Below are 21066 nucleotides of genomic sequence, written 5' to 3'. Positions count from 1 at the left end.
ATATCATCCCCTCAGCCAGACCAATCGGCATCTTTCCTGAGGACCAAATCTCTTGGAACCCGGCTTCCAAGGACGGGATAACACATTCCTAGTGAATCTCGAAGAAATCTCGTGAGAGACCATCAGGGCCGGGGCATGCACCCCTTCGCAATCCCCTAAGTGCCTCCGAGAGCTCTAAACGAGAGATGGGACTATCGAGCACAACTTCCATCTCTTGGGTTACCTTGGGGTGAATGCAAGACATCATTCGATCAGCCAGCTCCAAGTTTTGCCTCACATGCATAGGTGCGAGGAGGTCACGATAGTATTGTGTTGCCATTTCCAGAACCTCAGTCTTGTCCTCCGTTATTGAGCCGTCTGGTTTGCGCAGCCCGTGTATACGTCCACCACCACCCTTGGGTGCCTTGTAGTGAAAGAAATGTCGGTTGACCTTGTCGTCTTTTCTAGCCCACCATGTTGCGTTTCTTCGAAACAGCATTCGGTTCTTCTCCAAAGTCCTTTCCTGTACCTTCATCTTTGCTTCCTCTAGCTTAGCTCTAGAACATTTGCAACCAGGGTCTACCTGTAACAGCCGTTGCGCTGCCGCAACGGCCTTCCTTAATTTTGTTTCGATGGCTCTAACCTGTTGGAGGGCGCGCTTGGTCTCTTGTTGTAAAAAGGAGGAGGAGAGGGCCAATTTTTTCTGCAGATCTTCACTGGCTGATTTATTGCCCATGGTGTCCTGCCATATACTCTGTAAACCGGCCTTCACCGCTTCACTCTTCATGATCTTTATGGGGATCTCTACATTGAGACTGCCCTTGCTATCGTTGGGTGGGTTAAGGTCTAGTCTCACCGGCTGATGATCTGAAAAGGTAAGACCTGCCAAGATAGCAAAGGAGCCCCCGAGCTCTTCGAGGGATGAGCTGATGTATATGCGGTCTAGCCGTGCAAGACTACCGCCCCTAGCATTCCCGGCGGCTCTAGAAAAGTGCAGCGAATGTGAGCTTCGCCTAAGGGAAGAGCCCTATGTATCCTTCACCCCGATTTTGCCAATTAGGAAAGCCCATGAATCCAGCTCCGCACCATAAATAGGCCTCTGGGTCCCTCCTTTCCTATCTCCCAGGTGTTTAGTCATGTTGAAATCACCTGCCATTACCCAAGCCTCGACATTAGGTAATGTTGTCGCTAGCATCCTCCAAAAGATTGCTCTCTCGGGGGCTGAGTTAGGGGCATAAATGTTTAGCACCCCAATCTGTAGGCGATTCCATTTCAGAAGCACGTATAAGGCCCGACCCTCCACCAGCGTGCCATATGATGTTACTTCGTATCGGGCCTTATCGCTGATCGAGATGCAGACCCCTCCTCTTCGGTGGAGGTCACCCTGCGCAGCCGACCACCATGTGGTCCACCCACCCGACAAGGGGTTTACTAAGCTCTGAGTTCACTCTTGCGAGAGGTGGTGTTCCTGCAAAAGCAATATGTCAATATGGCCCCCTATATTAAGGGGATTCAGCTCCTCCTGAAGTCTTCTACACTCTTGGTGTTGTCGGCCTCCACCAAGGCCCTGTACATTCCACGTTAGGATCCTCATCCGAAAACGGTGACGTTGGCGCTCATGTTCGGGCCGATCCCCATGTCATGGGGCAAACTAACACCTGTTTCGGGGGGTATGGTCTCCACTGCAAGCTGCAAATCCCCTACAAGATTCTCAGCCGGTCGTTCCCGACCCGCTTCGAATAGATCCCGCGATACATTTGTGCTCCGAAGCGGTGGCACAACTTGCATCCCTCTATCTAACAGAGTCGTCGCCAAACCAGGTGTTGGTCTTCCTATCTTACCCTTTTCTTTGTCCTTGAGCTTGCCCGTCCGGATCCACGATTTCACTAATCTGAGGCCACTACCACATTCACGTTCCAACAGGAGGGGGGGTTGTGCCAACTTCTCTTCCGGGGTGGACGGTACAAGTTGGGGTTGCATCTCCATCGGGGTGGAGAACACGAGTTCGGGCTCCCGCGGGGGAAGGCGTGAGGAGTCGCACGGGGACAACATTGCTGCCAACACTGCTGGGTCGCCATCCCCTAACCCTTGAAGAAGTGTAAATCTGTTGGTAGCTCTCACCTGTAGGTCGGGTGCCTTGGCACTCCCGGAGAGGATCTTTACTCGCTTCAAGGGTTGCTCATCCACGCTTGCTGGTGACAAGGTGGCGGGACTTCTTTCAAAGGGGTGGTCATGAAAAAGGGCGGGAGAGGAGGCACCTAGCCCTCCAAGTTTCCCCTTCTTCTTAACGGGTAGCCAAGGAGCCTCTTCACCCTTGGTTGTCCCGACTTTGTCCGAGGGTCGTGGTCCCGAGCTTCCTTTTCCAATCTTACGAGGACACTCCTTAGCTAGGTGTCCTGTCTGTTTGCAAATGAAACATTGCCCCGGGAGTCCCTCATAAACCACTTTTACCACTGTGAGGCCTAACTCCTCAGAGTAGAGTCTAATCCTTGATGGAAGTCCATGGAGGGAAGGCACCAAGATACGCAACTTGGGCACCTCCGCGACTGTGTCTGCCATTGACACTTTTTGAGGGCATATCATCCCTACTTGTTCGCCAAAAAGAGGGAGCAGATGGTACAAATGTGGAGGGAGGCCAGGAAATGTTGCGGTGATCACCCTAGGGTTGTTGAGTTTCTGTAACTCTTCGATCGGATTGAACCCTGGTGACCATGGTTGGAGCAACACCTTGCCGTACTTCAGTTCGAGTACCTTGAGCTCGACCAATGGTTGCGCCAGCGAGTCATTACCTAATTCAATGTGGAAGAAGTTTTTCCCTAAACCCCTGACACTCTTGATTACCGGCATGTTCTCCAACACAGCCACCTGAAACATGTCCCGAACCATGCCCCGACTTGGTCTACCTGCCAGAAACCTACATACGAAGCAGGTACGCCGTAGGCGTTCGATTTCTTCCGCTAAGACACGGTTAGCCTCTAGGGACAGGGTAATGGCGAGATCTGATCCACCTTCTTCATCAAGCAAACTGGGCGCTGGTGGAAGCTCGATTCCTCCCATCCTAACGAGATATGTGTCTTGCGAGCCTAGGTTGTATGTGTTGTTCTACCTTTCCCCCTTTCTTTTGTGTTTTTGTTAATGTGTTACTTTGCGTTTTCTGGTTGGGGGAGGGAGGGAGGACTGTGTGTGAGAGTACCTGGACAGCAGTTGGCGTTGTGCTCCTCCTCTTGCTCTGTTGGACAACGCGCGTGTTCCTCAGCGTGCACCTACTCCTGCTCCTGCTCGCCTTTTTCTGCTGCTCCCACTCCGCGCTCTGCTGCATTTGCTCCCGCCAACGCTCTACTGCTTATTACCTGCAGTTCTCCAGTGTGACGGCCTGGACAGCAAGAGGCGCCTCTTGCTCTGTTGGGCAGCGCGCGCGTTCCTCAGCGTGCACCTGCTCCTGCGCCTGCACGCCATGTCTGCGCGCCCTGTTCCGCTACGTTTGCTCCCGCCATCGCTGCTCCGTAAATAATAATGCTAGTTAAACTCTCCCTTTTTTTATTTGACACTATAAAAGAAAGTTAATAGTAATCATATTTTTATAATCTATTAATGAGTGATTGTTCTTTTTTTAGTGAATTAAATTTATTTATTTATTTAAATTAAGGGAAAAGTACCATGATACCCCTGGAAGTTCGCCTATTTATCAGAATGCCCTTGGAAGTTCTAAATTTACCAAACTACCCCTATGTCCAAATTAGTATTTATTTTATAAAACGAATGGTTTTATAATATTGTTAGGGCCATTTTCATATTCTCGAATGCGAATATCACGAATGTGTCGATCTATACGTACATACATACATACATACATATGGCCCACAAACAACAAATCTCACAAAAAAGACTCGGATTCATAGTACATACATATGATAATGTATATATATACATACATAGTATTAACCATACGTACCACACGTGCATTCGCATTCGAGCATGTTTCAACCATTCGTGTATGATAAACGCCCTCAACGAATGATAAATATCATACTTTTGAATTTACTATTTATTATTGAGGTAAATAAAAACCTAAAACAAAAGAAAAAAAACAAAAAACAAATCTTTAAAAAAATGGGGGAAAAAAAAACACAAGAATGTTTGAATAACATTCGCATTCGCAAAATGTTATGCTAGACGAACACGAATTTTACGTACTATGCATACATTATACATATATATATATATATATATATATATATACGCTCCCTTCTTCCTTCATTTCTTTTTGTGTTCCTGCTTCAATGGCGAGCTTCTGTCTTCACTCGCCTTCCCTGGTCTTCCAACAACCTTCTGTTTCTCGGCATCCTTTTTGTTTAGGCGAAGCCACTTCGTTTTATTCTTCTTCTCCACAGGTTCTTGTGCTGCCACCGTTTCCTGTTTCCTCTTCCACGGTCTCTCTAAGAAGGTACTGTATCAATTCTGAACTACTCACAAAGGACACATTTTTTTCTTCCACCAAATATATATATATATATATATATATATACACACACACATACATATAACGTATGAATGAATGCATATGTGGAGAACGACATTTGTACATGTGATCGATGAATGTATGTAGATAATGTAGGATTGGATGACTGTATACTTAATGCATGAATGTATTATGTATATAATGAATGAATGAATGTATGTATGCATGTTAGGGTAAAATGAATGTATGTGTGGATGTATGTATATATGCAGGTTAGAGGGTTAAATGAACGTATGTATGTAATTTAGGATTGTATATATAAATGAATGAATGTATGTAATGTGTTGTGTGTATATGTGTATGACAGCATATATTCAATGTATGAATGAATGAATGTATGCATGTATTTATGTATCAATGAATATATGTAATGTATAAGTTAATTATATGTAAAAGATTGTCAATACGCTGTTTCTATATTGAGGGCTTTGGGTGATGAATCATGGTTACATCTTTACTTTGCTTTTTATTCACGCTTGAAGCTGAAAGTTTTTCTCATCAGTTAAGAAATTAAGCTACCGTTGATTCGATATGTCGAGTGTTGACCATCCACATGTCTGTGAAACCCAATGTACTACAGTTCTGTGCACTCTCAATGATCATTAATGAAATTCATGAAGATCGAGTGATACTTACCAAATACTACGTGGAAATGTTTCTCTCCATTTTATTATCCCGTAAGTGTCATGTCTGCCATCACTTTTTCCATTTGTTCATGAAAGAGGGGTTGAGCAATGCACAAGGTAGATGGACTATCGCCGACTATGAACTACCCTTAATCCACTATTTTCTTTATATATAATTCCTTATCAAAATAAATTTCTCCTAGATTTCCAAAAATTAGTCTCTTTAGTTTAATTATTAATTAGACGCCATGATTGATGTATGAGACAAGTCAAATATGGGTGAATTCATGTCATCCATACTGAAATAAAAATAAACTCTCAATTTTTCTTGAATCTCCATGCTCATGATCTCAATGCATGTGGTGGAACGGTTTGTTTGAGATAATTTACAAGCATGAAGTGCATAACTAATATGTATGCGAATAGTGGTGACCGGATTTTGTACCTGATGTTGATTGGTGCATGGAAACGAGGTTATCATGAAGCTAAACAAGTTGCGATTGTCATTGCATCCTGCGTGCATCTAAGGGTTTGCTTCCCGATGCTTTTGAAGCTCGAACGGGACTTGGCCAAATTGTCGTGGGCCAGCCTTCTCCATTGTTTTTAGAATGGTGTGGAGTCCATGTAGACTCCATCACCTGTGAGTACCATGATCCTTCTGTGTGTTTTGTTGTTTCCATTTGCTCTGATGCTTCAAACGCCTTACATGTGATTCTTTAAAATAGCATGGTTCAAACTAGTTGATGAGGTTGATTTTTGGAATACTGCTTCTACTTGCCATTCTAGCATGCTAAAACTGCATATCCTTGAGTTAGTCAATTTTTAGTGGCTTTAGACACTGAGAAGCACCCACTCATGCTTGTAAATGTGACTCCTAGATATACATAGGAATCTACTACTTCAACCTGCCCTCCTGATAGGGTGAAGACAACTTTTTGATGAGTCAATGCGAATGTGTGTAAGATCATTGCCAAATCAACATATCATCTTGTATGTGACTCCTTAAGAATGGGGGTTACTACTTTGTAGTAAAAACCCTCTATGTGAAAAATAATGCACACACATATGTGCTCACCCTTCGTGGTGCCGTTTTGAGTATGATGCTTAAATTATTATGCACGTCTAACAAATCATCACACTTCTCACGAATTAGCTTATTTGCTGAGCATGCAAGAAGTAAGTTTTGGCATTTTTACCTTGTATTGGGCCCAACATTCCAACATTGAGGGTTAACATTTATAATGTTTCTTGCCACCTCATCCTTGGTGCACCTATTATCATCAAATACTTCATAGCATCTTATGAGAGCTCTAATATATCTGTTACACCCCAACTTTTAGACCATTTCATAATGTCAAGCACCCAGCCAAATGAGAGGATTTTGCTCTTATTAGCTTTTGTACCTTGCATCCTAGGTTCCACACCTGTTTTGGCCATTTGTGACTGCGCATATTCTTGTCCATTGTGATATAATCTTTGCATTGCTTGCGCCTCTATGGGCTGTGCACTCATTTCTAATAGTATAATATATTCTACATGGGAACAACTTTTGAATAATCTTTATTCCATTCAATGCACTAAGTGAGATAGTGCCACCCAACACACCTGCACCATATAGCAACACTCAGACCACCAAAACATTGAATAAAATCAATGACATTTCCCTTCTTTGAGTATCACTTCGGTTTCATTGATTCTCAAACATATAACTCATCCTAGAAAAGGATCTCGTTAATGGAGTTGCCCTTATAAGCATATGATCTAGATATTCTGAATCGAATTTCAATCTTGAAATCATGTAAAATATAGGTTTAAAACTTTTCTTGAAGGTGACATTGATCGAAGTTTTAAGTTTCATTAGTTTTTCTTGAGAACTTAGCTGTTTTTTGTCCATATTCAAATTAAGAATCCAAAGGATTCTCAAACTTTTATAGTCTAAACTTGCATTTTCATGGGGAGAAATACTTACATTATGTTGAGCATATAAACTGATGAAGGTATTTCTTTGGAGAAAAGACATTGTTTTGTGCCTTGAAGGCATGGAGAGGTACTATGGATGGGTACATGATGCATAACAGATTGTTACATGCCTTGGTTTGTAAAAACGATTTGGAACTTGAGGGGAAAATTGAAAAACATGAATAAGGGAATCGTATAAGGATGAAAGGGAGGATGATGCCACCACATTTACTTGAAATCTAGGAGATCTTGGAAGCATAATCAAGGTTCAAGTCCTCGGTACTGAGGTTGCGAAGCCTAATGCAGACAAATTTGATTTACTCGATGAAGCAAAATAATGTGTATATTGGCCCTTGAACTCGAGACATGGTTTTGTAGAATGATATTAACATTGCACATGGACATTATGAATAAGTGTGAATTCTACTTGGAGGAAATTTCTGTCTTTTGGGGTTTTTAGTGAATTTTTTTATATTTTTTCCAAAAAAGGGTTTCAGTGATAGTTGTTGTTGCCGACATTGGTGGTCCTTCAAGCAATGCTGGGAACCCATGAAAAAATTACTACAATACACAATTGTAAAGAATGTATATAAATTTAAAATTGGATTTTGCTTTTTTTTTTACATTATTTGCCTTTGGGGTTCTTGGTTTTGAGCTGTATCATAATAATAAATGAGAATTGTATGTTGTATCCATAATCAATCTTGTCTTATTTGATTTATGCATGATTTCAATTACAATTGTGAGTCATTTGATTTGTGGCTTACAACTACAATGTCATGATTTTTTAGACTACATGATCAATTAGTGATACTTGCTTGCGTTTCTCTAGTGGAACAGGGTTATTGTCTGTGTTTCATTGAGAATGATCAATTAATTGTATTTGTTTGTTTTTCTACAATCAGGCATTGTGTTACTTCCGATTACAGATTGTTTGTGCTCTGAAAAAATTGTATGATTAAATTAAAATGATATGGTGTGAGATATCCTTGCTAGCTTGTTTTCTGAAGCTAAATTTAATGGCAACCTCTCTCATGCACCATCATTTTTAATGCATGAAAGAATTGTTATATATTTGAGAATTTCACTTGTAGCATTTATGATTTAGAGTGACAATGGGGTATGCAACAGGCCTCTATCAATATTACTTCTATAAAACCTTTTTCATGTGTATATGGCTAAACAAAATTTGGATTCACTGGACATAGTGCTAAGAAGTGAATCAATCATATTGAAGACAAAGTTATCTACAATTTCAATAATTTGATTGTCATAATGGAAACAACCTTGTTAGGTCATATTTCTCACGAGCAAAACTATGTGACATCTCTCGAGTCTCAAAATTTTGTGCTGAATAGACTTTATTCATACCATCTTACTGCTTTTCTTCCATAGTAGGGCTCCCGATGAGGCAAATCTGTTAATGTTTTATTCACTCTAGCTTCATATTTACTTTCTGCCACTTTTGCATCTAAGGTAGGCATTCAAGGGGGAAACAAATGAAACCAAGAAGCAACACTTAGTATGTTATAAACCAACATAATGAGAGCTCCTAATTGTTTGAAACCCACCAGCTCCTGATGCTTAAATAAGCTTAACACTCAAAATTCAAAATTGATAATGAAAGATTTTAAGTATCGAACCTTCAAAGTCGGCTCTTTTGTTCTGCTGGATGACATGCTCTTCTGCCTTTTTGTGCCTCACTTGTGCTTGTAAATAATCCTTAACTTCTTGTTTAGACTGATCAATGGGGGAATGCAGAAGATAAGCTAAATGTGTCAAGAATCGGCCAATGAAACATCAAATCCTAGCAATCGAAGCGATGCTTTTTTCATCGCTAAAAAAAACATCTCTTCAACCGTCACAATTAATACGACAAGGAAGATCCGTGTACGCAAAGTGCTTACCAGTCTCGCTTGTTCGACTTTTCTCTCATCCTCTAGCTTTGCCAATATGGCATCAGCTTGATCCTTTTCAAATTCAGCCCTTTTCTGCTCTTCTTGGTCCTTCAGCAAGAACTCTATCAAGAGACAAAGCAAGAAGGGTGTCTTTTTTTATTTTGTATGCATCTGACCTTAAGACCCGACTAATAAACTAATTAAGATTAACACCCATGAATGAAATATTATGCTTCTTAACAAGCAAGTGTACCCTTGAATTGGATTTGATCTTGGCGTCCTTGATGAACTTGATCAAGGAGTGCTTTCCTAGAGTCATCTTGTTTCTTGGTTTGTTCGTCTTGCTTCCGCCACGAGTCCTCAACTTCGGCTTTGATGATCGCCTCGAGCTCATCATCCTCGCATTTCTGCTGCTCTACCACAGCCCTGAGCTGATCTGCATAAGCTTTCGCCTCTCTCCGCTGGGCCTCCCGGAGCATGCTCTCTTGCCTTTCTTCTTCAGCCTCTCTCTCCGACACCATTGCAATCATGTGGGCATCGTATCTCTTCTCTTCTTGGACCACGGCTGCCTTCTTCGCCCGGTTGTGCTCGTTGTAGAGCAGCATCTCCCGCGCCTTTCTGCCCTCGAGGCACCTCTTCTCGTATTGCTTCTTCTTCAGATCCTCTTCCTCTTGTTTCCACCTCTTGTTCAGCTTGATCATGTCGTCTTCGACCGCGGCTCGCTCCTCTTCCCGGAGCTTCCGGACCATGAAAACTTGATCACAAAGGATGTCGATTGCCTCTTGTTTCCGGGCATTTTGCCGCCCCAACTCCTCTCGGGCCACCTCATCTTGCCTCTCCCATTCCATCTCCATCTTCTTGTAGAGGCCCTTCTCCTCTTCCTCGTGCCGGGCCTTCCTCTGGAGGTTGCTCGCGCGCTGCCGTTGCCTCTCGGCCTCAGCCCGGAGCACGGCCTGCTTTGAGCAGTGGACCCTGACATCATCGGAACTGTCCCGGAAGGCCCTCTCGAGCTGCGTGTCCGCGACCTCCCGCTCGCGGCCCAGCCTCTCAGCCTTCATCCTACGGGCCTCGGACTCGAGCCAATCCCGGCGCCCGGACAAGCTCACGCGGCTGCCCCGTTTCATCTCCTCCTCGAATCGCGCCTCCTCGTGGCCAAGGAGCTCTGAGAGCTTGGCCCGCCTCCCAAGGACGTCCGTGTCCCGCCTCTCGCGGATGGCCCTGAGCTTCTCGGAGAGCGTGCGGTACGACATCTTGGGCTCGTTGGAGATCTCGAACTCCGCGCACCGCATGAGGTGGTCATAGTTGTGGATGTTGGCGAGCCGGTCCCGGATCTCGTCCTCGTATACCCGCTGCTTCAGGAGCCGGTCTTGGTTGGATGGGGGCTTGAACTTGTGATGCATCTGCATGGTGGAGCAAAATTCAAGGTTCTCACAAAAATGGATCTGAGATGGAGATGGTCCACAGAGATATGGACCACAGAGATTGTCTCTATGTACAGAGATGGTCCACAAAGAGAGAGACAGAGACAGAGATAGGATAACAAGAGAGAAAGCAAAAGGTTTTCATTCCAACTAACTAAACCGTTCATTTTTTTGTGTTTTTTTTCATGGTGCCCATGACATTTTTGTTCTTTTTGGTTTCTTCTGGCATCCTTTGATATTTCGTTTGGTTTCACACCTGTCCGGCTCTACATCCATGACCATGCACCCCCTCTCTCGGTTCCTGTTCACACACGCACGCACACACGCACGCACGCACGCACTTCATGTCGACGTATCATGCCCTCTCGACTTATTATCTCATAAAAAACTTGTCTCTTGGTTTTTGTCTCATGAGTCATGTTGGTGTCATTGACGTGTGCAGATCAACCCAATTCGTAGTCGCTCTGCACCTCCTTTTTAGCCTGGTTCTCCCGTATAAGTAACATGCGACATATGCCATTATGGCCTCAAACTCCGACCCATCCTTGCTTGCTTCCGGCTCTCAGAGATTGTGCCTTTCGCCTCATCCGCGACCTTTTTAAGAGTTCGGGATCGTAAGGACATCTTTGTTCACTCATGTTGTTGATTCGACTATTTCAACCATACAAACGGAAACACATTTGTAATAGGGAATTGAAATTTGATTGAAACATGTGGAGTTTCTTCGAAGTTCTTATGTTCTTTCTACCAGTCCCTATTGTTTCATGTGAGCAAAGGAGACTCCAATACTTGAGTAAATAGTTCTCTCCGTCGTTGGACTAATGAAAATTAAGGAATTAAAAGAAAATAACATTGGACACGTGTCCATTGTCCGAGGTACTTGTGTCTATAATTTATTAAATTTCGATTTTATGTAAAATACCAAAAAAGGAACTCCATCCGATACATACATACATTCACTTTATGTTGTACAATTAGTCGTTCATACAAAAACAAAGAAAATGAAAAAACCCCAAGAATTATACATAAAATAAAGGAGCAAAGAGAAAATTATATTAGTTAACGAACTCATGATAAAAATAAAAGAATTATACAACATCAAGGAACAACTAAAAACAAAACATTCAAATTGAAGTTAATTTACAAACAAAATAAATAAATAACACAGAATTACATCCAAGGAACAAATAAATAAGCAAAATATCAAAAACAAAGATTTCATTTTTTATTCTCCTTGTTTTATTTTGTCACTTGTTATTAGTAGTAGCTTGTCCGTCCGTCCATTTGTCCTTAGTAATGAGCCCTTGTTCAAGTTGCCCCTTCACTTAATTGCATGCAATGCACAACACATTCCCATAAACGAGCCATCCCTATTGGTTACGAGATGGCATCTCTTATTGTTTGGGTGTATTCAGATTCTACTCAATGTATGAAAATAACATGTTGATGGTATGGATAAAGGTCTCACTTAGCTATTTCCACTAGAATTCCAAACCACGAGTGGCTAATGATTTGCATGTGTCTGTCCCTAAGTTTGTTAGACAAGGATGGTAAAAATAAAGAAAGCAAAGGGTTGTTAAAGATGATGAACATGACAATTGACAAACAAGTTGCATATTGAATAGGAGATCGTTATTTTAGACATCTTGTGATAGAGTAACAATTATTAGACACCTCTACTAAGTACCAATGAAAATTTGTTGTGAAATCAAACTAGATTTCCCTTTTTCAACTTGGTACCCATGTCCAAGGAAAGATTGTGGTACATTACCATATTAGGCATCCTTGGTATAATAAAAATGAGAAATAGTCATGGCAGTAAACTAGGAATGCTTTAAAGCATTGCAGGCAAGTGTAGAGAAAATGTCATTGACATGTATGAACATTGAGGTGTCGGTTACTCTTAACACGCGGCAAGAGTATATACAAGACCAACATAGGATTAAGCATTAGAGGCACATATAAGAGACCATTGAGGTGTCGATTATTCTAGCACGTGGTTGGAGTATATAGAATACGAAAATGGGATTAAGCATTAGAGGCACAAATAGGAGACCACACATGTAAAATAGATTCTTCATCACCCATGAGGCATACTTTTACAATGTTTGTTCACAATATTTTGATCTTCATTGTTGTTGCTTATGCATTATGGCTGATTTTTCTCTCCGTTATCTTTACGGGGCTTTGAACTCTTAACCTTATTGTTCCGGTGACAAGATCTTATCATTTGAGCTATGGCTTATTGTTTTGTCATTTTAGAGGTTCTTTATTTGCGTATATATGGGGATTCGTAGGGGTTGTCATCAACCCCACTCTTTGAGACACTACCTTCAATGAACCTTTCAAACGCAGTTTTTGCTATTTAGCATTTCCCCCATGAGTTCAATGCTTACTGCATAAATGTATTGTGAGCATCTGAGGTTACTGTTGTTGCATGTGGTACATACCCTCCCATCAGTAGTTGAAAGTTCAAGTTGCTAAGCTTTGAATAAATGTCTTCTTGTTGTGGATGACTTCTATCTCCAACAACAAATGTATGTACTGTCTTGTTTATCTCTATAGTAGCTTTCCCTGGTTTCTTCCATGCTTGAATGAAGTTTTTCATTTTACATACCCTAGCTGCATCATCCCACATTCCTGCACCAGTGTAAATATCTGACATAAGCACATAGGCTGAACCATGACCACAATCCAATGCTATAATGTGTTGAAAACATCTATTTGCCAAAGCAACTCTGCCATGTGCTCTACAGTGTGAAAGCAATGTCATCCATCCTACAAAAGAGGATTCAGCTGGTGCAAGCTTCATTAAAGCTTCAGCTTCCTCCAACCTCCCTACACGACCAAGTAAGTCAACCAAGCAGTTGTAATGCTCACCCGAGGGCACGAGACCAAATTCATTTGTCATTACATCAAAGAGATCTTTCCCTTCATTGACTAATCCCATCTGAGCACATGTAGATAGAAGGGATATAAACATTACATCATCTGGCTCCAAGCCTTGATGCTTCATGTCTTTAAAAGACTGTAGAGCGGCTTCGTGATTCCCTTGTAATGTGTATCCACCAATCATAGCACTCCATGTTACAACATTTTGCTTTGGCAAGTGGACAAACACATTCGCTGCATCTTTGACACTACTACATTTGGCATAGAAATCAATCAAGGTACTTCCAAGGCAAGAATCTAGCTTGATTCCCATTTCAATTATAATAAAATGGATTAACAGGCCTTGTTCCAAGGCTATAATGTCAGTGCAGGATTTCAAAATGTAAACAAATGTAAAGAGATCGCCCCTTGCATCCTCAAGCTGCATTTTTTGAAACAGGTGAAGTGCCTCCTCACTGCAACCATGCTGAGCATACCCTATCACCATTGCACTCCAGGAAAGTTCATTACGCTCTAAAACCATATCAAAAACCCTCCTTGCATCATTTAAGCTCCCAATTGCGGTATACATATCGATAAGTGAGCTCGTGATAAAACAATCTTGTTCAAGACCATTTTCAATAATGAGGATGTGGACTAGCTTTCCATCATCAAATGATGCCATGCCAGTGCAAGCCTTCAAAATGCAAACGAACGTGACCTCATTAGGCATAAATCCATTGTTACTCATCTTTTGAAAAAGCTTGAGTGCTTTCTCACCACTTCCATGTTGAGTATAGCCAGTTATTAATGCATTCCATATTCCTATATGTCGATTTGGTTGCCTTTCTAACACACAAGAAGCATCGGTGAGTTCTCCACATTTCGCATACATGTTGGTAAGAGCACTCCCAATGATAGTGCCAAACTCAAACCCTTCTTCCACAACCAAAGCATGGATCACCCTTCCATTATCCAAGAACTCTAAAGCAGAGCAAGCTTTTAAAACATTGACAAGAGTCACAGGGCTCGGCTCAAATGCCTCTTTTTGCATGTTGTAGAAAAAGCAAAGAGCTTTCTCGTTAAGATCATTTCGTGTACAAGCACCAATGATGGCATTCCAGCTTATCAAATCACGTCTTGGCATTTTCCCAAACATAGTAAGTGCACCTTTAAAGTCACCACATTTGGCGTACATATCAATAAGAGCATTGCATACAAATACATCTGATTTAGCATCGTTTCCAAGAATTTGGGCATGAATTTGTTTTCCCAAAGATAAAGAGGACATCATAGCACATGAGTTGAGGGCAAGGACATACACATATTCATCCTGTCCAACATTTGCTTCTTGCATTCTATGAAACATTGGAATAGATTTCTCTCCTTCGCCATGCTCATTGAAAGCTGCTATTATAGCTGTATAACTGAACACATTTGGCTCTATAAGCCTACTGAATACGAGCTCTGATTCATACGAACTCTCAGAAAATGAAAACAATCTGATGAAATGGCTACCCAAAAATGTATTGGTTTGCAACCCTGATTTTGTGATGAGAGAGTAAAGATTTCTACCTGATATTATGTCTTTGGTGATTATATACTTCTTTAGAAGGATGTGAGCCGAGTGAATAGAAATGGGGCCTTCATGAAGACTCATAGTACAGCAAAGATTGCAGTGATCATTCTTTTTCGCTGGTTATGGGGGGTTCTGCACAAAGAGCTCTTCTCATCCTTGGTCAAAAATAACATTTGACGAGGATTGAGAGACACGAATGGGTTCTATTCTTTGTTGATTCGATCGAATGAGAACATATTGGATGGGCAAAGAGAACATTTTCACTTCCCTGAAAGTTGATGTAGAGTATATGCAAATCCTCTTCTTCCTATCAAGACTTGTATAAATCCTTATGAGTTTCTCATCGTGTTTGTTGTTCATCTTTCTGATTTCTGGTCTATAGGTCTGTCTACTTGGCCAATTCCATGTGCTATCGCTTCCAATACATACAAGATATGATTAGGTACCAATTCAAGTGTCTCTTGACAGACAGTCCTGAACAATTTTAGCCTATGTTTGTTAGGCCTGCATGCCAATAATATCTTAGGAATCATTGACATTAGATTCTAGCTCTTTTTGGTCAGACACATTGCTAAACCACGATCGAATTCAATATATCGAGATTACCACATCAGAAAAATACAAAAGAATCCAACCATAACCAAATCAAAATCCAAATTTATATCTAAATGTAAGAAATAAAAAACAAAATCAAGAAAGGAAAGGGGCTGCTGCCACAAGCCTCATTCTTTCCTTTCCCGGCATGAAGAACCTGTTAGGGATGTTCTGATGAATGGAATTGTAGTAATCTTTATCTCGATGTCGAGCTCTAAACGGCCAAAGAGAGAGATGCCTGTCCATTTTTTTCCCCGTTCTGAACTCCAGTCCCATATGACAGACACACTCTGTTCGGCTCGAACCGAACCCATGCGAGTAGTCTAGAAATGAACTTACTACTACTCTTTTCAGCACGCCTTTGGGAGCTATTCAAAACCAGCTTCCTACATAGTACAGACTCTCAAGGAGTCGGCAATGGCTCGGTTCAAGCCTAAACCGATCAATCAAACTGTTTTAAACGGTTTGGCGGTTCAGTTCAGGCGTGAGCTTCATAAACCGGTTTGAGCTCGGTTTGGCAAGGCTGAAGCCGAACCAAACCAGATTGGGCCAAAACCGGTTAAGGCAAAACGATTTGTCCAAACCAGTTCCTCGATTTAGGGACGGATTTGGTTCAATTTTGAAAACTACCAAACCGGTTAAGGCTTAACCGGTTTGGTTTGGACATGGCCAAACCGGTGAGCTAAAACTGAACAATTGCCGATACCTGGTATAGACGGTTATTCATACCTTGTCCCTCGGGGTGTAGGAATCGACAATGGCTCCGCTCAAGCTAGAACCGAACCGTCAAACCATTTTAAATGGTTTGAAATGGTTGGATGGTTTTGTTCGGTTCAGTTTGGTCTTGAGCTTCTTTAACCTGTTTGAGCTCGGTTTGGCCTGGCTCAACCTGAACCGAACCGATTTGGTTCAAACCAATTAAGGCTTAATCGGCTTGGCTAAACCGATGTAGGAATCGATTTAGGTTTAATCAATTATGGCTAAACTGGTTACCTTTAACTGGTTTAGAAATCGATTCAATTCAAGTTTGGAAACTCTCAAATCTGTTAAGGCTAAACCGATTTGGTTTGGACAAGACCAAAACAATTAAGCTTAATCTAAACCGATGTTGATTCCTAGTTGCAACCATCCAACAGTTTTATTAGGCTGTGATATCATGACACGTTGAGTCGGGTCGAACTCCCTCGAATCCCAAATAACTAGCTTGTTTTATATTGTTTGCTTGTCCTTTTTTTCCAAAAATATTTGTTTGTCTTTTGGTAGGGAAAAGTTCGAGAAAGAGAACCAATCCCTGAGGTACTATCGTGTCATGCGTGGGGTGAATACCACCCACCCTTCCGTCATGCCCCGTGCTAATTTATTCATTTTTTGAGAGAGACCTCATACAAGATTCACATAGTTGTTGAAAAACGCATATTCTACATTTAGAATACATTCTAGAATACTCTAAAGTATTCTACGTTTTAGAACTGCCATTTTCCAAATCTTCACGGATTCTACGTACTCTATGAATTTGATGTGGTCGACGTATTCTACGTATTTAACAAGTATTTAACATTTCAAAAAAGTTTAAATTTTATTTTATAAAAAACAACTTAATATTTTAAGAAGTATTTAAAGTATGGCAAGTAAATAAACTTGTAGCACCACTCGTAGTTAGATAGGTGGGAACTGATATACAGAATAATCTTTTCTGGAATTGATGGATTTATAAAACGGTTTGGGATAAAAATCCGGAGATATACGAAGGAACGTCGAAGTAGCGAAGGCAACTTTCTAGGTTTGCTTTCTAAAGAAAGTTCGTTTGCTACTTTGTGTGCTACTTGAAAGAAGTCAAGCGTCCCCATCATTTTCATTCGCATTGTGGCCCATAACTTTCTTGGTTAAAGTATACTATCAATAGAAGTTTATCAACAAAATTAAATTAACGATTGGTAGAATGAGTATTGTTCGACTCAATCTATGAATGCTTCATTCATATATTGTGCAATTCAATGCTTAACTAGTTATGAAATTTACTCTTAGTTATTAATAAAAGCATAAAGGTTGCAATTTCATGGGCAAGGAGCACATTTTATGAAGTCAAAAATTCTATATTATGTGAGTATTGCTAATGGTATAGCTTCTTATCCTCACACTATACCTTGTATATTCATTGAACAAATTGTTTTAGATTAATATATGCACAACAAACAATCGTCAACAAATTACTAGCCATAGGATAACGAATAGAGAAATAGAACAAGTTCATCATTGTTCACTCAACTATAAGAACTATTTAGTAACTCTTAGAGTTGAGTCAACTTTGAGAACTATATATAAGTCAAGTAGCTAAAATAGCCTAAATAGACTTTCAATGGATTTGGCTATGTTGATGGCACTAAGGGTCAATTGAGACGACTCCTCCACCTACAAATATAAACATTGGTGATTAGTAACATTCTCTTAAACTTGGTATAGTTATATAAATCCATGTTAAGAATGGTAACTCACCTCGACATTGAGATAATACAATATACTATTTTCGATGGTGGTTATATTAACTTGCATGATCTTCAGGTGAAGGCTTTCGATCATAGAAAGCACATTCAAAAGTTGATGTGGCTTCCTTTGAGCCAAAACCTTTATTATAGCCACTCTCCCAACCAAATTTACTTCTACATTAGAATCCATTTCACAAGAATCGCTTGTCACAGTACACTCCATATTGTTTGATTCACATGCCAATTCTTTGGACATTTTGAAGTCTCCCACCAACACGTCTCCTTGATGCAAAGATATAGAATCTCGAAATTCGTTTCTCTCTTTTTGGAGTTTCAATGAGCTCAATATTTGCTCGAGTTCTTTAACAAATTCAATGGCACCTCCAATGATGGACGCTTGATCACCCTAACAACATCACACATTGATAACTTAGAAATTCCCTTAGAGATTAGAATCGTGAGAAGAGTGTCAAGAAACTAAGTCAAACATACATGCACCTTTTGGCCACATAAGGAATTCAACTTTTGGGCTTGTGGATAAGTACATTTGCAAGAGAGTGATGGACTTGGGTAATAATAAATGTGGAGATGGTGATATCATAAGGCATTATATACTGTAGTTAATGAAATTGTGGAATGCATGTGGCATATTTGTTTGTGGGTGAGAGAGAGAGAGAGAGAATTGTGCCGAAGCCTATGTATCCTTGAATCAAATTAGAATGTTCCCCAACCAACCTTTCGCGAAATGAATGGGATCAATTGGACACACTAATAATGGGATAGGTAAAGGGTGGTTAGCTAAGCTCTAACCTTCAAAAGAAATAGGTGAGTTTAAGAAACAAAGATGAGGAGCATGTTGTTCCAATTAGAATGGTTGCCATTGAAATAGAAAGGTGGCACAACTAACTATTGGAGCTTAACTTAGTTAGAGAGGGGGGGTGTGTAACTTCGTGAGGGAATGAGACACACCTTGGGCCATCTAGTGAAGTAGAAAAAAGCACGGGTTTGAAAGTAGGTTAGGAACCTAGAAACAAATACATATTAGATAGATAACTTTAAGTAATATAATACTTCGGGACCAAAGTGAAAATGTCAGGACAAGAAGTGCAAGCCTTGTAAGAATGGCATTAATAACGGAGGCATCATTGTTAGAGCCTTTGGGGCCTAAGGCCCAAAGGTTTTGGATGATTCCGAAGGTTTAATGTCGAGCCTATAGCTAAGTCTAAGTTTGGTTTTAAAATGATAAAATGAAACAAGAATGTGGCCTTAATATATACCACGAGGACACCCCCCCCCGACCAAAATCAAAACAAAAAAAAAAATACAATCATGGAGAGACTAGATTGATTACCCTTTGGATGTAAGACGAGGGCATGAGCGAGCGGAGGATGTTGAGATGATCATTCATTTGTTTCCGTCGGTTGCGCTCGACTGCAATGTGGGTCATTCGTTGGTTCTCCAAGTCCTCACTATTTCTAGTCGAGCTCGTACGGCCTCTCTTGCGGGTTCGGGTCTTAGGCATAGCCATTGGCATTGGTATACTTGGCATGGGCACATGTTGAGTCGAGCCCATGGACTCCCTTAAGTCGCGCGTGTCTATGTCCCCGAGGAAGGGCTCCGTTTCACACTTAATGTCCGGACGTGATGATTTGGCCCTAATATTGTCTCTATGACTAGAATGATAGGCACCACATTTGATAATGGGCAAATTGGCTCTATTTGGCTCACCCCCCAAATTGGAACCATGAGGCCCACAATTACTGCCATAATTAGTAGTGTCATTGTTGCTATGCTCCATTGATGATGTGGTAGTAGTTGTGCTTGAGTGTGGGTTTAGCTCAGAATTAGAAACAGAGGAGGAGTTATTTTGATCGCCCAATTGCTCCCAATCACTACTTCTGTAGCTAATTAATCCTTCATCACTACTATCATTATCATCCTTACATGAATCTCTGCTGATTACTACTCTGATTTGCTCCTCATCGTCCTCATGCACATGAAGGATCAATGGAGCCTCATGAATCTTTCCTCCATGAGTCATCATCATACAAGCCTCCCCATTGTAATTCCTTCCAGATTTTTCAGGGGATAATAATAAGGAATCCTCATCATTGTTAATGGCCTCTCGCTTGATTAATATTCCATGAGGCTCTCCTTGTACTGAGCGCGGCAAATGGCTCATGGTGGATGCCTCCTGGCTTGTGACATAGTTATTAAGAGGAGGAGGATTAGGGTTGGGATTAAGGATAGGATTATTAGAATTAAGGATGAGATTAGTAGGATTGAAGGAGGAGGAATTGATATAGCTACTTGAATTAGCTGAATCTAGGGATGAGGAATGGATATTACTACTATAATTAGAGAGATCCAATTGATCAACAACATACATTAGGGCTTGAGGATCATAATCATGGGTATAGCCATATCCATCATCATTGTTAGTATTAGTAATAGCATTATAGAAATTGCCCTTGTTATTATGAAGGAGCTCAAGAAACATGGCTAGGAGAATTTTATGTAAAAAAACTAATGAGACAATGTTAGTGAACAAAAAATACCTTGGATACAAAGAAGTTATAATAAAGACAAAGGTCATATATATATATATATATATATATATATATATATATATATATATATATACACACACACACATATGATTGAGAAAGATATACATATATATATATATATATGTATGTATGTATATATGTATATATATACATGCATGCATACATATCATACATACATACATATAGAGAGAGATTGTGAGTTTAGTGATGAGTAAAAGACATACACATTCTCTCTCCTCATCATAACAATGGCCACACACACAATTTACTTCTTATTGTTAGGAGTGTCTTCTTTTGTTGTAAGCCATACTTTGTTTGGTAACACATGCACCTCGGCCTGGAACTTCTCGCTAACTCCCTTGCAACCCATGTTTTTACTGTACCCCTTGCACCTTGGCCCAACTTTTGCTTACAACACTATTACAAGACTTAGTACATGAGTTTCTAGTCTCCGACGAGCAACCTTATCACTCTCTCTCTCTCTCTCTCTCTCTCTCTCTTTCACACACACACACACACACTTTCTAGCTAGTCTCTAACTAGAACCTTTACCAATTGGTCTCCCTC

At 40.8% G+C, this 21066-nt stretch overlaps 3 protein-coding genes across 3 annotated transcripts; all 3 read right to left on the bottom strand.

Moving 5' to 3' along the window:
- Window positions 1-8292: 8292 nt before the first annotated feature.
- Window positions 8293-10387, bottom strand: LOC147851087 (cilia- and flagella-associated protein 53-like). Its single transcript, XM_087335833.1, has 4 exons — window positions 9235-10387; window positions 8991-9103; window positions 8727-8823; window positions 8293-8554 (listed from the first exon to the last, which is right to left on the bottom strand). The coding sequence occupies exons 1-4, from the start codon at window positions 10385-10387 to the stop codon at window positions 8445-8447; spliced, it is 1473 nt and encodes a 490-aa protein (XP_087191959.1). The 3' UTR covers window positions 8293-8444.
- A 1935-nt stretch (window positions 10388-12322) lies between these two features.
- Window positions 12323-15759, bottom strand: LOC147851086 (pentatricopeptide repeat-containing protein At3g57430, chloroplastic-like). The gene has a single exon (XM_087335911.1). It carries the CDS (start codon window positions 14931-14933, stop codon window positions 12795-12797), a length of 2139 nt encoding a protein of 712 aa, XP_087192037.1. The 5' UTR covers window positions 14934-15759; the 3' UTR covers window positions 12323-12794.
- A 1747-nt stretch (window positions 15760-17506) lies between these two features.
- Window positions 17507-20477, bottom strand: LOC147851085 (uncharacterized). Its single transcript, XM_087335422.1, has 3 exons — window positions 19281-20477; window positions 17940-18335; window positions 17507-17855 (listed from the first exon to the last, which is right to left on the bottom strand). The coding sequence occupies exons 1-3, from the start codon at window positions 20427-20429 to the stop codon at window positions 17778-17780; spliced, it is 1623 nt and encodes a 540-aa protein (XP_087191548.1). The 5' UTR covers window positions 20430-20477; the 3' UTR covers window positions 17507-17777.
- Window positions 20478-21066: the final 589 nt, after the last annotated feature.

The sequence above is a fragment of the Azolla caroliniana genome, unplaced genomic scaffold (assembly GCF_043228905.1).
Source record: "Azolla caroliniana isolate FFs.n. ecotype wild unplaced genomic scaffold, voAzoCaro1.0.p SCAF_20, whole genome shotgun sequence".
Classification (NCBI taxonomy): Eukaryota; Viridiplantae; Streptophyta; class Polypodiopsida; order Salviniales; family Salviniaceae; genus Azolla; species Azolla caroliniana.
Note: the sequence above shows the minus strand (reverse complement) of the source record. Positions and strands in the feature narration are given on the sequence as shown.

Coding starts and splice junctions, on each gene's coding strand:
- LOC147851087 (XM_087335833.1), bottom strand. CDS start 10,387: ATGCAGATGCATCACAAGTTCAAGCCCCCATCCAACCAAGACCGGCTC. Junction 9,104..9,234: donor AGATCAAATCCAATTCAAGG/GTACACTTGCTT, acceptor GTCTCTTGATAG/AGTTCTTGCTGAAGGACCAA. Junction 8,824..8,990: donor AAGTCGAACAAGCGAGACTG/GTAAGCACTTTG, acceptor CCCATTGATCAG/TCTAAACAAGAAGTTAAGGA.
- LOC147851086 (XM_087335911.1), bottom strand. CDS start 14,933: ATGAGTCTTCATGAAGGCCCCATTTCTATTCACTCGGCTCACATCCTT.
- LOC147851085 (XM_087335422.1), bottom strand. CDS start 20,429: ATGTTTCTTGAGCTCCTTCATAATAACAAGGGCAATTTCTATAATGCT. Junction 18,336..19,280: donor CCTCGTCTTACATCCAAAGG/GTAATCAATCTA, acceptor TGATGTTGTTAG/GGTGATCAAGCGTCCATCAT. Junction 17,856..17,939: donor TGTATTATCTCAATGTCGAG/GTGAGTTACCAT, acceptor TTATATTTGTAG/GTGGAGGAGTCGTCTCAATT.